The sequence below is a fragment of the Pan troglodytes genome, chromosome 23, assembly GCF_028858775.2.
Source record: "Pan troglodytes isolate AG18354 chromosome 23, NHGRI_mPanTro3-v2.0_pri, whole genome shotgun sequence".
Taxonomy (NCBI): domain Eukaryota; kingdom Metazoa; phylum Chordata; class Mammalia; order Primates; family Hominidae; genus Pan; species Pan troglodytes.
In genome coordinates, this window is record NC_086016.1 from 43,362,133 (window position 1) to 43,377,109 (window position 14,977).

At 52.6% G+C, this 14,977-nt stretch overlaps 1 protein-coding gene, 1 long non-coding RNA gene and 1 other non-coding gene across 3 annotated transcripts in view; 1 reads left to right on the forward strand and 2 right to left on the reverse strand.

Annotated features, from left to right (window-relative positions):
• Positions 1-1,057: 1,057 nt before the first annotated feature.
• The window catches only part of TEF (TEF transcription factor, PAR bZIP family member), a 32,417-nt gene continuing 18,497 nt past the window's right edge, over positions 1,058-14,977 (forward strand). Inside the window, exon 1 of the mRNA XM_009438488.5 lies at positions 1,058-1,220. Within this exon, the coding sequence (XP_009436763.1) occupies positions 1,154-1,220 (67 nt within the window). The 5' untranslated portion in view covers positions 1,058-1,153. The remainder of the gene's footprint in view (positions 1,221-14,977) is intronic.
• LOC129138448 (uncharacterized) lies at positions 8,531-14,937 on the reverse strand. The gene is made up of 2 exons (XR_008541698.1): positions 13,955-14,937; positions 8,531-8,800 (listed from the first exon to the last, which is right to left on the reverse strand). It is a non-coding gene; the product is annotated as an uncharacterized LOC129138448 (long non-coding RNA).
• On the reverse strand, positions 10,805-10,911 carry LOC112206794 (U6 spliceosomal RNA). The gene has a single exon (XR_002941265.1). It is a non-coding gene; the product is annotated as a U6 spliceosomal RNA (small nuclear RNA).

Genomic DNA, 14,977 nt, shown 5'->3' on the forward strand with positions numbered 1-14,977 from the left:
ATTCGGTGGTTTGGGAACTGAGACCCAGAATTGCTGCCACGCTTGCTCAAGATCCCACAGCAATGTACGGCAGAATCGAGAACCTGGCATCCCCTGGCAAGTCTGGCTTTGACGTGATGTTGGTCTGACATAGAGGGTGACATCCAGAACCTTTGCTTCACCCATTCAAGTAACCCAAGGACCACAGGGGCCAGCGTCCTGGTGGGAGGGTATGAGAGGGAACTACAGCAAATAGCCAATTGGCACTTTAAGTCCCCACAATGACTGGGAAGCAGGGATTCCTCATCCAGGACAAGCCTGAAGCAGGCTGGCAGAGCTGCCCCCCTTTCAGTGGTGCCTGGTCTCCTGGCACCTGCCCCTTTTCCCCTCTCCCCTGAAGACCAAAGAACCTGAGGCGGTAGGTTTTATCACTTCCTTTTGGGGAACAGGCTTCAGGCTGTGCAGATGGTATAAAGCTCCAATTATGCATGCCATATGTACACTGGCATGCCTTGTAGGGTACGTGTGCATGGCATAAACACAGCATCAAAACATGCCACAAGCCCTTGAGGCTCACAAGCGCACAGGTGAAGGCATGATGCCCGCCCACATCCCTGCATCTGCCAACACAGGGTGTCTTGTGCTCGGCTGCCTGAAGTGCTGTCCTTGCCTGTCATCCTCCTTTTCTCTTGGAGCCTCAGGTCCCAGCCCGGGATGGTTTCCACTGCGTGCCTGGGCCTCCAGGGCACCTCCATGCTGATGCGTGCTTGCTGTGGGCGTGGAGCTTACCATTCTCACCTGGCAGCCCCAGTTATGGCTCCCAGCCTGGGGGAGAACTTCCCTTTCCAAAGTTAGATAACAGGCTGGGCTCTCTGTCAGAGGATTGGCGCGACAGCTCCACGTGCTGCAGCTGGCGCAGGGCCAGGCCCGCCCTGCCAAGCAGCGGGAAGGGAAGGCCTGGCTGCAGCCGGAGCTGGCAGGTGGCCGAGCCGGGGGTGGACGGGCGGGCCGGGACTGGTGCTGGCCATTGGCTGCCTCAAGGCTCCCACCCCGCCTGCCTCGCTAGCCTGCGGCTTTGGCCGGCCCCTGCCTCTCCAGCTGCCTCTGAACTCCCTGGAGCAAGCACCTCCTGCTGGGCTGTGTGAGCTGCGACTGGTTCTCAGTGGCCCCTGCCATGGACATGCCTGAGGTCCTCAAGTCCCTGCTGGAGCACTCTCTGCCTTGGCCAGAGAAGAGAACAGGTAGGAGCACAGGTGACCTGCATTGATTGGCTGCCCAGGTACTTGAGGGGGCGAGGGGGCAGCCACAGGCACAGTGGCAGGACAGGCATCTCCAAGCCAGGGAGGGTCTCAGCAGTGGTGCGCCCTTGGTCTCAGGGTGCAGAGTGCGGAGAGGGGTTCGAGGAGGCATGTGTCACACCGGCTCTGGGACTGTCTCCTAGGCCTGCTGGATTTGGGGAAGCCATGGCCAGTGTGTGGCCACTGACAGGTGCTGTGCTCATGTGGGACCAGGACAGGACAGGGGGTCCTATTGAAAGAATCTGGCTGGATGCTGACTGCTTTTGAAGCTCCCTCCCCCTGTACGCTGGGGGTGGCAGAGGAGCGGCAGGGACTGTGGATTTGGGCAGCAGGAGCCTGGGTCTGAAGCAGAGGCTTTCCTTGGTGCGCCTGCTGCAGCTCCCGCTTGCCGGAGGGCTGAACTCATGGATGGGATGGAAACTGTTATGTAACAGGACCACAAGGCTCGAAGCCCTGCGTTCCTAGGATACCACAGGCAAAACACGCGCGAGGGAGGAGAGAGGAGGGCGTGGACCGAGGGGCAGACCTGGTGGCCAGCACCAGGTGTCTCCCAAGTCCTGCCTGGGAACCCCGTGGCCAGATTAGTTTGGCGGAGAATACTGATAAATCTCTCTCCAAATCTCTTCTGTTCCCAGAAGTCAGAGGTCACCCCCAGGTCCCCAGGGCTTCAACTCCTCCTTGCTTTTAGAGGGGCCCAGCTGGCCTTTGCTGCCTGAGTCTGACTTGAGCACCTGGGGTGTCCTCTCAGGGGACCTTTCTCAGGCCTCCCTCTCATCCTGCTGTGCCAGCACCTGCTACCTAGCATCACCAGGTGGCCCTGGTTGTCCCCGCAGGACTTCTTCCTTCCACAGGACGCTCTCAGCCCACTCCCAAACCAGAGCCAGGAGACAGATCCCACAGCCCCCGGCCTCCCTTCACCCCTCTGGAACTGGGTGTAGGTTTGCTTGTGCTGAACCAGGAAAGGAGGGTCAGCAGGTTCTATCCCTAGGGAGACATTGCCCGAACGGGGAAGGAGGTACTGGGAGCTTAGGGAAGGGGCTCCGGAGCTCTCGCACGCAGCTCTGGGCTCAGGCCCCTCCGACCACACCCCATGCTGTCAAATGGTGGGACAGTCCAGGCCACCCTCTGAGAAGAGTGTCACAGAAGGCGCTCCTGTGGCCTCCTAGCACTGGGGACACCAGTTGCTCACCATGAGAAGCCCACCTCCTCAGCGAAGCCCTCTGCAACTCAGCCCGAGGGATCTGCCCCCATTTGGAGTCCACACCCACAAACAAGCCACAGCTGACTTTTTTGGCATCTCTGAGTGGCCTGTGTGGGTGGGCAGAGCTGAACACATTTCCAAAAGCTAAGGTAGAAGGTCCCCTCCTTGGTCCAGGAACCCAGGAAGGGCGGTACAGTCCCTCCTGGCTCCCCCAAGGTGTCCCAGGATGCCCCCCAGCACACACATGAAGGGCGAGGCTGCCAGTGGGGCAGGGAGGATTCTCAGGGGCGACTCGGGGCACTGCTCCTCAGATGAGGATAACAAGGCCTTTGAAGTGTGGCAGCAGCTGCCGGTCTCTGGCTCCCAGCTGGTCTGCGGGGCCCTGCAATAGCCGAAAAGTCCCCCTCCCTCACTGTGGATGAGCAAAGTCAGGGCCTGGCACATAGGGGACCGCCCAAGGTTTCAGGCAGAGCTTTGCCGAGCACTGGCAAGCTGTGGCCGAGAATTAGTTAGTCCAGCATGGCTGGGCAGGTCCAAGGGGTGTGGGCCAGTCTTGGGTCACCTCCTGTCACTTCATGTGGCATCTCACTGAGAGTAAGAAGCATGAGGTCCCACAGGACCGACAGATGCCAGCAGCCAACTGCTAGATAAAATGAGGGGAAGAGGGCTGAAGAGCCACAGGACTCACAATGACTGCAGCACATTACTGCCCCCTAATCTGCAATCAGTTTCCCAAAGCTGCCCGAATCTCCAGACCATTTATAAACAGAAACGTCTACCTGAAAAGCAATAGACCTTGTTGAAAAGAAGGTATAGCCACCACACAGAATGATTACAGAATTACTTGCCATCAGGGACCATGTACTTAAGTAGTTGTTGAAGTGGCTTCTCTTCCATCTGCCACTGCTCTGACTCTGCGTGTGAATTGGAGAAAGACAACAGAGGCCAGGTGCTCCAGAAAACAGGGATGCCCTCAGGCCCGCGTGCCCTTGCTTTGGTGGACTTCCTGCTGCTCCCGTCCAGTGGAAGGGGGCAGTTATCTCTTTGGAGGACTGTTTACAAACTCCCCATTTTCTCTTCTTTCTCCTGCCCAATGGCTGTGCTTCGGCACACATTTAGGTCATGTGCAGAGCGTATCTCACCTCCAGTGGGAGGGAAGTGTACAGGAAAGCCTGCGGAGTGTGAGAAACTCCAGGTGTGCTCTCCCCATGCTCTCCGCTCCGTGCAGCCTCTTACTCCACTTTCTTTTATTTTCTCTTTCCCCCCCTTTTTTTTTTTTTTTTTTTGAGATAGAGTCTTGCTCTATCGCCAGGCTGGAGTGCAGTGGTGCTATCTCAGCTCACTGCAACCTCTGCCTCCCGGGTTCAAGCAATTCTCCTGCCTCAGCTACCCAAGTAGCTGGGACTACAGGCGCCCGCCACCACGCCAGGCTAATTTTTGTATTTTTAGTACAGATGGGGTTTCACCATGTTGGCCAAGATGGTCTTTATCTCTTGACCTCGTGATCCGCCCGCCTCAGCCTCCCGAAGTGCTGGGATTACAGGTGTAAACCACTGCGCCTGGCATTTTTTTTTTTTTTTTTTTGAGCCAGTGTCTCACTGTTGCCCAGGCTGGAGTGCAGTGGTGCAACGTCAGCTCACTGTAACCTCCACCTCCCGTGTTCAAGCAATTCTCCTGCCTCAGTCTCCTGAGTAGCTAGGATTACAGGCACCCGCCACCACGCCCGGCTAATTTTTGTATTTTTAGTAGAGACAGGTTTCACCATGTTGGCCAGGCTGGTCTCAAACTCCTGACCTCCAGTGATCCAGCTGCCTCAGCCTCCCAAAGGGCTGGGATTACAGGCGTGAGCCACTGCACCCAGCCTCATTCCGTTTTCTAGTTCAATGATGCCCCTTGAAACCCAGACTTGGGGTCCCTCTCCCTCGTGCTGCCCCTGGGCCTCCCAGCCCAGCCCGTGTAGACCTTGCCTCTTTCCTGTCCCTGGATAAACAGACTTTCTCCACCAGAGCTGACCAGCTCCCAGACTCCCTTGGCTTCCAACGACAATGGCTTCTTGGTGGCCTTCACTCTAGGCCATGAGTTCAAACAATTTCTCTTTTGGCAGAGAAATCCATTTCCAGCAAAAGGGTGGGTCTGTAGCCCAGCCCTGTCTCAGTTTCCCCTCTATGTCCCTGGGCCCTAAATCCTGAAAACCACTCTTCCTGTCTTCACTCCCACCCTGTCTCCCAAGGATACTTTTCCAAGAGTTGATTCTGTTCCAGACTGCTCACTCCAGCTCTTAACGTCTTTCTCTTCCAGCTTCTGGAAAGACACTGTGTCTCTAAATCATATGATTAGCATTTTATACCCTATACTTCCCTCTCCCATGGGGCCTTGGCCATGCTTAGAGACACCTCCTCCCATTTTCTTGCTATCTCCGGTCACTCAGGCCTCCGTTTCAGGGAGTTGTGAAGCCGGAACATACACCTCAAAGGCTGAACAAGGCCTTTGCTTTGGGCTGGGCAGGCGGCATCCCCACGTAGGGGCACTCCTGATCTAGAATCCTTTCTAGGCAAGGCAGTGTGGCCCTGGGAAGAGAGCAGGGGGCTTACGATCAGAGTCAGGCCACAAATCCTAATTCTACAACCCACTGGTTGGGACTTGCCCCCCTCTCTCTCCATCTCCAGACTTTAAAAAGCGGAAAAGAATATCTGTGCCATGAGCTTGTTGCCAAGATTAAGTGAGTTATCCCATGTGAAAGTGTCTGCAAACCGTGAGATGCTGTGCTGGTTTTTTTCTGTGAAAGGCAAACAGCAGCATGGCCTGGCGTCGTGCGTCTTCCACCTACATCCCATTTGCAACCTGACCCTCATTTCCTTCTTTCCACCTTCCTTTGAAGAACTGGATGGTACAAGTTGGTGTGTACACACACACACACGGCTGTCTCCTTGGAAACACATGCTGAGGCTCCTAGAGGCATGGTGCCATCTGCCCTGCACCCAATGGGACAGCCCCATTTCGTAACAGGCAGGATCTCAGGAGGACTTGCTGGGGCAGAGGCAGGGGTACAGGAGGGGGCCTTGGTGTCATCCTCTTGGTGGATTGAGGGAAATGAGCCGAGAGTGTGGACTCGGTGCAGCCTGGGCTCTCCTGAGCTTGGCCTGAGTGAAGGGCCCTGTGTTTGCCTCCATGCACAGCCTGGGAACCAGAGCAAAACTGAGAAATCGAGGAGTTTGCTTTCAGGGACGAGGATGGGGAGAGGGCCTTCTATGTGCTGGATATGCTAGCTCATTTAATCCTCACTGCCTCTTTCTAAATGGTCTATTTCCCCTGTTATTCTGGTGAGAAAATGAACAAAGAGGCACTGGCTACCCTCAGGGCCAGTCTCTCTCTTCTTCCTTCCCACCCTAGGTGCCCAGAGCCTTCTTCTCTACCTGCCCCCCACCCCACCCCTTCAGAGAAATGTGAGAAACTCATTCTTACCAAGTGCCAGGCATTGACGGCATGTCGAGGAGTGATCCTTCCAGATGGCTAGGCTGCTGCAGGACGGGCTCCTGACTTGACAGCCACTGTCTCCTGAGCGTGAGCCAGGACTGTATTGTGTGTGCCTATGTCACTATCTGTGCAATGGCTCTGCAAGGAAGGTATGATCATCCACTCTATGAATAAGGACATTGACACTCAGAGAGAGGAAAGGCCACACAGTTGTTGAAGGATTCAAACCCAGTTCCTCCTGACACCAGGCTCGTGTCTACCCATAGGGTGGGTACCCATGTGGGTACCATGTCTCGGGTCGTAGCTCTTCGTCACCCAGCCACTCATCACGTGCTTCCAGAGTGTTTGCTATGCTTGGGGAGCCCGGGGTGAATGAAACCAACTCTACTCTTGCTCCCCTGGTGTTTGGATTCTAGAGGGGAGAGAGAATCTGCTGTGTTTAGGCAGGAGGCGGTGGTGGTCAGGACCAGCCTCTCCCAGGGAGAGGCATTTGAACTGAGGCCTGGAGGCCTGGAGGGTGAGGAAGAGCCAGCTACCCGAGGAACTTTCAGGCTGTGGGAAGAGCACCTGCAAAGGCCCTTCCTGGGACAGGAAAGAAAATGGGTCTGAGGAATAAAAGGCCACCATGGCTGCAGAAAGCAAGCAAGGGGGAGAGGGGTACGAGGTGAGGCTGGAGAGACCCGAAGGGCGAGCACCTGCAGAGCATTGACGGTCATAAAGAGGAGTGACGCTCTCATCTCCCTGTCTGTAAGGACCCCAACACTCACTATTCTTGGGGAAGTGGCTGGTGGGGAGAAATTAGGTATCCCCAGAACAACCCAAGCAGGAATTACAGTAGAGTTAACTTTGACCGAGCACATGCTATAGGCCAGGTGGTGTCCTAGCACTGTGCCTGAATGGACTACTTTACTTCGGACACCACGGTACAGAGAAGTTCAACAATTTCTCCAAGGTCACCAAGAAATACAGTTAACCCTTGAATACCACAGGGATTAGGAATGCTGCCCCGCCATGCAGTAGAAAATCTGCATATAATTTTTGACTCCCCAAAAGCTTAACCACTAATAGCTTATTGTTGATGGGAAGCCTTACAGATAACATCAACAGTCGATGAACATATATTTTGTATGCTATATGTATTAGATACTGTATTTTTCTTTTTTTTTTAGACGGAGTCTCACTCTGTCGCCCAGGCTGGAGTGCAGTGGCGTGATCTAGGCTCATTGCAACCTCCGCCTCCCAGGTTCAAGCAATTCTCCTGCCTCAACCTCCTGAGTAGCTGGGATTACGGGCGCCCACCACCACACCCAGATAATTTTTGTATTTTTAGTAGAGATGGGGTGTCACCATCTTGGCCAGGCTGGTCTTGAACTCCTGACCTCATGATCCACCTGCCTTGGCCTCCCAAAGTGCTGGGATTACAGTCGTGAGTCACCACGCCCGGCATTTTTTTTTTTTTTTTTTGGAGACGGAGTCTCCGTCACCCAGGCTGGAGTGCAATGGTGTGGCCTCGGCTCACTGCAACCTCTGCCTCCAGGGTTCAAGCGATTCTCCCGTCTCAGTCTCCCGAGTAGCTGAGACTACAGGCGCATGCTACCACACCCGGCTAATTTTTGTATTTTTAGTACAGACAGGGTTTCACTATGTTATCCAGGCTGGTCTGGAACTCCACACCTCATGATCTGCCTGTCTCAACCTCCCAAAGAGCTGGGATTGCAGGCATGAGCCACCGCGCCCAGCCTATATACTGTATTCTTACAACAAAGTAAGCTACAGAAAATAAAACGTTATTAAGAAAATCATGGCCGGGCGCAGTGGCTCACGCCTGTAATCCCAGCACTTCGGGAGGCTGAAGTGGGAGGAGTGCTTGAGCCCAGGAGTTTGAGACCAGCCTGAGCAACATAGTGAGACCCTGTCTCTACAAAAAAATTAAAAATTAACTAGGCAAGCCAGGCGTGGTGGCTCACGCCTGTAATCCCAGCACTTTGGGAGGCTGAGGCAAGTGGATCACAAGGTCAGGAGATCGAGACCATCCTGGCTAACATGGTGAAACCCTGTCTCTACTGAAAATACAAAAAAAATTAGCCGGGCGTGGTGGCGGGCACCTGTAGTCCCAGCTACTCGGGAGGCTGAGGCAGGAGAATGGCGTGAACCCAGGAGGCAGCGCTTGCAGTGAGCCAAGATCGCGCCACTGCACTCCAGCCTGGACAACTGAGCGAGACTCCGTCTCAAAAAAAAAAAAAAAATTAGCCAGGCAAGGCAGTGCACACCTGAAATCCGAGCTACTCTGGAGGCTGGGGCAGGAGGATTGCTTGAGACCAGCAGTTCAAGGCTGCAGTGAGCTATGACAGCACCACTGCACTCCAGCCTGGGGACAGAGCAAAACTGTCTCAAAAAAAAAGAAAAGAAAATCGTAACAGAATCTTAACTAAGTTGAAGTGGATCATTGTAAAGGTCTTCAGCCTTGTCTCCATATTGAGTAGGCTGAGGAAGAGTAGGAGGTGGAGGAAGAAGAGGGGTTGATCTTGTTGTTTCAAGGGTAGCAGAAGTTGAAGGGGAGGCAGGAGAGGCAGGCAAATTTAGTGTAACTTTTGTTGAAAAAAATCCACATGTAAGTAGACTCATGCAGTCCAAACCCCTGTTGTTCAAGGGCCGACTAAAGTGGAAGCAGGAGTCAGCCCCAGGGGTTCTGGCTCCAGAGGCCCACCTCTGTCCCCTCCAGCACGGCTTTGACTGCAGAAACCGTGGCTATCTGGTAGTGGCTTCTGAGACATCACACAGGGCAGAGGTGAGGGCTTCTCTCTGGAAAGGGCACTCTTGAGGGAGCTCTCCATTTGCAGACCAAGCCCTGGTAGCGGACAGAATGCAAGACAAACAGGAAACTAGCACTTTTGAGAGTACTGACGAGGAGGGCAAGAATCAGTAAAGAGCCTCCACCCACCACTTCTCCCCTGGAACACACTGAGACCAAGGAGGGTACAAACCACAGAGCCCAGGCACAGGTATGTGGGCTAAAAAGGAGAGCTGCTGGCAAGGCTTGTGCGGGCAGACTTGCCAAAGGATGGCTCATGTTTGCTGTTCCAGGTTCAATTGTGAATCAAACACAATGCCTGTTATTCGATGTTATTAATGCTCCAAATGCGGCCGGGTGTGGTGGCACACGCCTGTAATCCCAGCACTTTGGGAGGCCGAGGCGGGCGGATCGCAAGGTCAGGAGATCGAGGCCATCCTGGCTAACACAGTGAAACCCCGTCTCTACTATAAATACAAAAAAATTAGCCGGGCTACTTGGGAGGCTGAGACAGGAGAATGGTGTGAACCCAGGAGGCAGAGCTTGCAGTGAGCCGAGATTGCGCCACTGCACTCCAGCCTGCGCAACAGAGCAAGACTCTGTCTCAAAAAAAAAAAAAAAATTGCTCCAAATGCATATCATTTAACTCTGAAAGGTTTGGTTAACTGTCCTACTAGCACCAAGAACAAAGCAAGCCAACAAATATTTACTGATAGGGTGGGGATTTTTTCAAAAAAGAGAAAAAAAGTATATTTTTACTGGGTTATTACCCTGAACAAAGCATCGTGCCCTCCTGCATTTGATTTGCGCAAAAGACACAGATAACCGGGCTTTCTTAGAGCTCAATGGAAGAAGCCTTATCACCTTCCTGCTCTCACACATCCCAGGCCCATGTCCCATTTTCAGTAAGCCAGAAAACAGAGTGGGACTGTTCTACTAGGTGCTGAATATATGGCCAAAGAGATCATTATAGGGTATCTGGCCAAAGGCTCCTGTGTTGGAGTTTTAGCTCCTCTAAACTTCAAGTTTAAGTAAAAATAATCCAAATTGGCAAAATGGCGTAATGAAAATCACTTGTTCTGCATATGCTCTACTGAACGAAGTTTTTGTTCTGTTTTTGTTTTTTTTGTTGTTGTCGAGATGGAGTCTCGCTTTGTGGCCCAGGCTAAAGTGCAGTGGCGCAATCTCGGCTCACCGCAACTTCCGCCTCCCGGGTTCAAGTGAGTCTCCTGTCTCAGCCTCCAGAGTAGCTGGGATTACAGGTGCCTGCCACCATGCCCGGCTAGTTTTCACAGAGATGGGGTTTTGCCATGTTGGCCAGGCTGGTCTTGAACTGCTGGCCTTAAGTGAGCCATCCGCCTCGGCCTCCCAAAGTGCTGGGATTACAGGCTTGAGCCATCGTGCCAGGCCTGAACAAAGTTTTTAACTTGGGCTAGTTAGCAGGTTTCTGGAACAGTCGTGACTAGAATTTACAGCCAGTCGTCCAGCTTTGGAAAATGGACATTTCACATCCAATCTTGTCTGTAGCTTAAATTCTAAACCCACCCTCAGGCCCACAGCCTTGTCCTCACACCCAAAATAACTCTACTCCTGACCCAACACAGCTTGAATGGAAGGGGAAGGGTGGGTACCCACCCACTCCACACTGCACACCGTGCCAGGCGGGCACTTGGCATTGCACATCACAGGTCATCCTCACAACCATCCTGTGAGGCGGGCGTATCCATCTCTGTTTCCAAGGCGAAAATAACTGAGGTTTAGACAGGAGAGGTCGCTTGCCCATGGCCATGTGGCTGGGTCAGAAACTGAGGAAGGCCTCCCCACAAAGTCACTGCTGCCCCAGGACCCATGCTTCCCTAAAGAAACCAGCGTGGTTTTGTTTCTTGTTTTTGGTTTTTTGGAGACAGGGTCTCTCTCCGTCACCTGGGCTGGAGAGCAGTGTGGCACAATCACAGCTCACTGCAGCCTTGATCTCCTGGGCTCAAGCAATCCTCCCACCTCAGCCTCCTGAGTAGCTAGGGTACAGGCGCACCACCACACTCAGCTAATTTTTTTTTCTTTGAAAAAACAGAACGCTTCACGAATCTGCATGTCATCCTTGCACAGGGGACACACGAATCTTCTCTGTATCATTCCAATTTTAGTATTTGCGCAGCTGAGGCAAGCACATCAGGCTAATTGTTTACTGTTTGTAGAGATGAGGTCTCACTATGTTGCCCAGGCTGGGCTGCTGTTCCACACCATACCTTTATTTTTCTCTCTCTCTTTTTTCCCCCTGAAAAGCCTCTCTAATCTCTCAGCCTTTAAAGTCTTAATCGTGTAATAACATGTTCTTCTTATGGGGTTTATTTCTTTGTCGGGCTCACAAACTATGGAAATTAGCTAACTACTTCTCCCAACGTTTATTCCTCCACTAAGACGGGGCAAGGTCACACCAATATTCCCACTTTAGTGATAGGAGACAGAGGTAGAGAGAGGCTGCTGTGGTGGAGAATGAAGAGGAGAACATAATAGCTCCCACCTCCAGGATGGCACTGTTTAATGCTGTAAACTGATGTAGCTAACCCCTCACAGCTGGCAATTAAGCACGATAGAGAACGTGTTTGCAACGCTCCTGCAGTATTTGTGACACATCATCTACCCTCTGGTTATCCAGGGGAAAAAACTCTCTTGGGGAGTGTCAGTACATGAACACCAAGTTCTGGAGGCTTAACCCGCTGGTCTCACTTCTCACCAGCGTCACTTGCCTGTTAGGGTAGCTGCTCCAGGCTGGGAGATGAGTGGAGTAGGCATTATTCATTTTGGATAACTACAGCTAAAAAAAGAAAATCTAAATCTTTACTTCCTCTTACTACATCCCATCTTTCTCATAAACACGTGTTAGAACCTTCCACTGTTATCATTAATCATTGTCTAATACTTTAAGAATGGGTTTTTCTTCCCAGCAATAATGTCGTATTAGCTATGAGACTATATAGGTATGATTCTAAGCCATCAAGTCTCCTCATGGCCAAACTAGCAGGTTTTTTAAAAAGCTTCCTATTTTTTTTTTGAGACAGAGTCTCATTCTGTCCCCCAGGCTGGAGTGCAGTGGCACGATCTCGGCTCACTGCAACCTCCGCCTCCCACGTTCAAGCAATTCTCCTGCCTCAGCCTCCCGAGTAGCTGGGATTACCGGCACTCGCCACCACGCCCAGCTAACTTTTGCTTTTCTTTTTTTTTTTTTTTTTGAGAGGGAGTCTCGCTCTGTCGCCCAGGCTGGAGTGCAGTGGCGTGATCTCGGCTCACTGCAAGCTCCGCCTCCCGGGTTCACGCCATTCTCCTGCTTCAACCTCCCGAGTTGCTGGGACTACAGGTGCCCGCCACCACACCCAGCTAATTTTTTGTATTTTTTAGTAGAGACAGGGTTTCACTGTGTCAGCCAGGATGGTCTCGATCTCCTGATCTTGTGATCCTCCCGGCTCGGCCTCCCAAAGTGCTGGGATTACAGGCGTGAGCCACTGTGCCCGGCTATATTCTTAATAGAGACAGGGTTTCACCACGTTGGTCAGGCTGGTCTCGAACTCCTGACCTCAGGTGATCCGCCTGCCTCAGCCTCCCAAAGTGCTGGGATTACATGGGTGAGCCACCACGCCCAGCCCTGTATTGGTTTAATCAGTTTCCTTGGAATGTCCTTTGTCTAGGTTAGCTTCCCCTAAAGATGTTTAAGTTTCGCCACACACAGAATTCTCACTAACAATTCTACAACACAACAAATTTTCTGTACACAATTAACTATTTTCACTACAGAGAGTGACACAGGCACCACACTAACCTCTGGGATAATGGATATGCCAACCAGTTTTAGTAAAATTATGAAAACTAAATTTGTTGAAGGTTTGCAACTGTGCGCCTACGCAAATTGGCTCACAGAAACCCCGTAAGGTAGGCCAGGCGCGGTGGCTCACGCCTGTAATCCCAGCACTTTGGCAGACCCAGGCGGGTGGATCACCTGAGGTCAGGAGTTCGAGACCAGCCTGGCCAATGTGGTAAAACCCCGTCTCTATTGAAAATACAAAAAATTAGGCGGGCACGGTGGCGGGCTCCTGTAGTCCCAGCTACTCCGGAGGCTGAGGCAGGAGAATGGCGGGAACCCGGGAGGCAGCGCTTGCAGTGAGCCGAGATCCTGCCATTTGCACTCCAGCCTGGGCTACAGAGTGAGACTCTGTCTCGGAAAAAAGAAAAAAAAAAATTAGCCGTACGTGGTGGTGCACGCCTGCAATCCCAGCTACTCAGGAGGCTGAGGCAGGAGAATCGCTTGAACTCAGGAGGCAGAGGTTGCAGTGAGCCGAGATCCCGCCATTGCACTCCAGCCTGGGCAACAAGGGCGAAACTCCGTCCCAAAAACAAAAAACAAAAAACAAAAAAAAAACCACCATAAGGTAGAGCCTGCCCTAACTCCATTTGGCATAAAAGGAAAAAATGCCGGGCGCTGTGGCTCACGCCTGTAATCCCAGCACTTTGGGATGCCGAGGCCGGTGGATCACCTGAGGTCAGGAGTTCGAGACCAGCCTGACCAACATGGAGAAACCCCGTCTCTACCAAAAATACAAAATTAACCCCGTCTCTACTAAAAATACAAAATTAGCTGGGCGTGGTGACGCATGCCTGTAATCCCAGCTATTCGGGAGGCTGAGGGAGGAGAATCGCTTGAACCTGGGAGGCGGAGGTTGCGGTGAGCCGAGATCGCGCCATTGCACTCCAGCCTGGGCAACAACAGCAAAACTCCGTCTCAAAAAAAAAAAAAAAAGAAAAGAAAAGAAAAGAAAAAGAAAAAGAAAAGGAGGCCTGAAAAGGTAAAGCAATCGAGGCATCAGATTCAGAAAATGACTGAGGTTCAATTACAGTGGCAGTGAGAGCTTGAATTTTGGAATCAGACCCATCATCCTGTCTCTACCACCACCCAAAGTCCTTCAAATCTCTTGCTTTCCAGGCCTGGTCAGCTACCCAACTTCTTTTTCCTCCTTACCCCCACCGCAAAATTATTTTTATTTATTTATTTTTTTGAGATGGAGTCTCCCTCTGTCGCCCAGGCTTGACTGCAGTGGTGCGATCTCGGCTCCCTGAAACCTCCACCTCCCAGGTTCAAACCGATTCTCGTGCCTCAGCTTCCCCAGTAGCTGGGATTACAGGCGCCAGCCACCATGCCCGTCTAATTATTTCTGTACTTACAGTAGTGTCGGAGTTTCGCCCTGTTGGCCAGGCTGGTCTCGAACTCCTGACCTCAGGTGATCCGCCATCTCTGCCTCCCAAAGTGCCGGGATTACAGGCGTGAGTCACCAATCCCAGCCCCAGCAAAATTCTGATTGCATCAGCTTGATAACTTTTAGCTGGCTGTGGGTGTTTGGCTCATGCATCTACCCCCTGAACCAAGGACTATCACTATACCACCCCCCCAACCCCTCCTGCTAGAAGGGCTGGGCCACTGTAGGGATGCTGGATAAACAAGCCAAGCTCTCTGCCTTCCGGGAGTTAAGCGGGGAGTCTAATGTTGCCTGGGTTTGCAGCGGAGTCTGATCTGTACTATAAAGAGGTACAAAGTTCTGAGCGCTGTTTAGGAGCAGCTTTCCATTTGTGTACCGCTCCACATATTACATTTTTACAGATTTCTGCGGAACTCCCGGGGAGGCTTTATATTTTAAGAGAGGAGGTGGTTCTCCCACAAAATGTGGCATCGGTACCTGGTGTCAAGGAGGTTTTTGTTTTCTAGGTAAAAGAAGGGAGAGTTCTAGAAAGGAAAAGAATTTCACATCTGTTTGGGACTGGAGATTCTCTAGCCCAACCTCTTAATTTTATGGCCGAGGAAACAAGCTCCAGTGAAGCAACCGGACTTTCCCAAGGTCATAAGCTAGTAAGTGGGAGGGCGGAAACATGTACTCGGGCCCTGGCTCAGGTCAGAGCTTCAGGAATGCTCCCTCCACGCTAGTGTTTATCTGGATGCGTGGGCAACCCGACACCCCGCTCTAGGGCGGCCAAGCCTGCTCAGGCCATCCCTACGACTTGGCAGGTCGCGGTCCCCGGCCCTGCCCTCAGGCGACCTCTGGGTCGCGTGGGAGCAGAAGTGCGGGCTAGGCTCTGCGTCCCTGCCCCGCGACCCTGGGCAGAGTCCCCAGAACAAAAAGACCCGTCCCTCCCTTCCCCTCCCGCCCCGCCACAGCCCCGCACGTGCGGCGCCTCGTGCACCGCCCCGGGCCC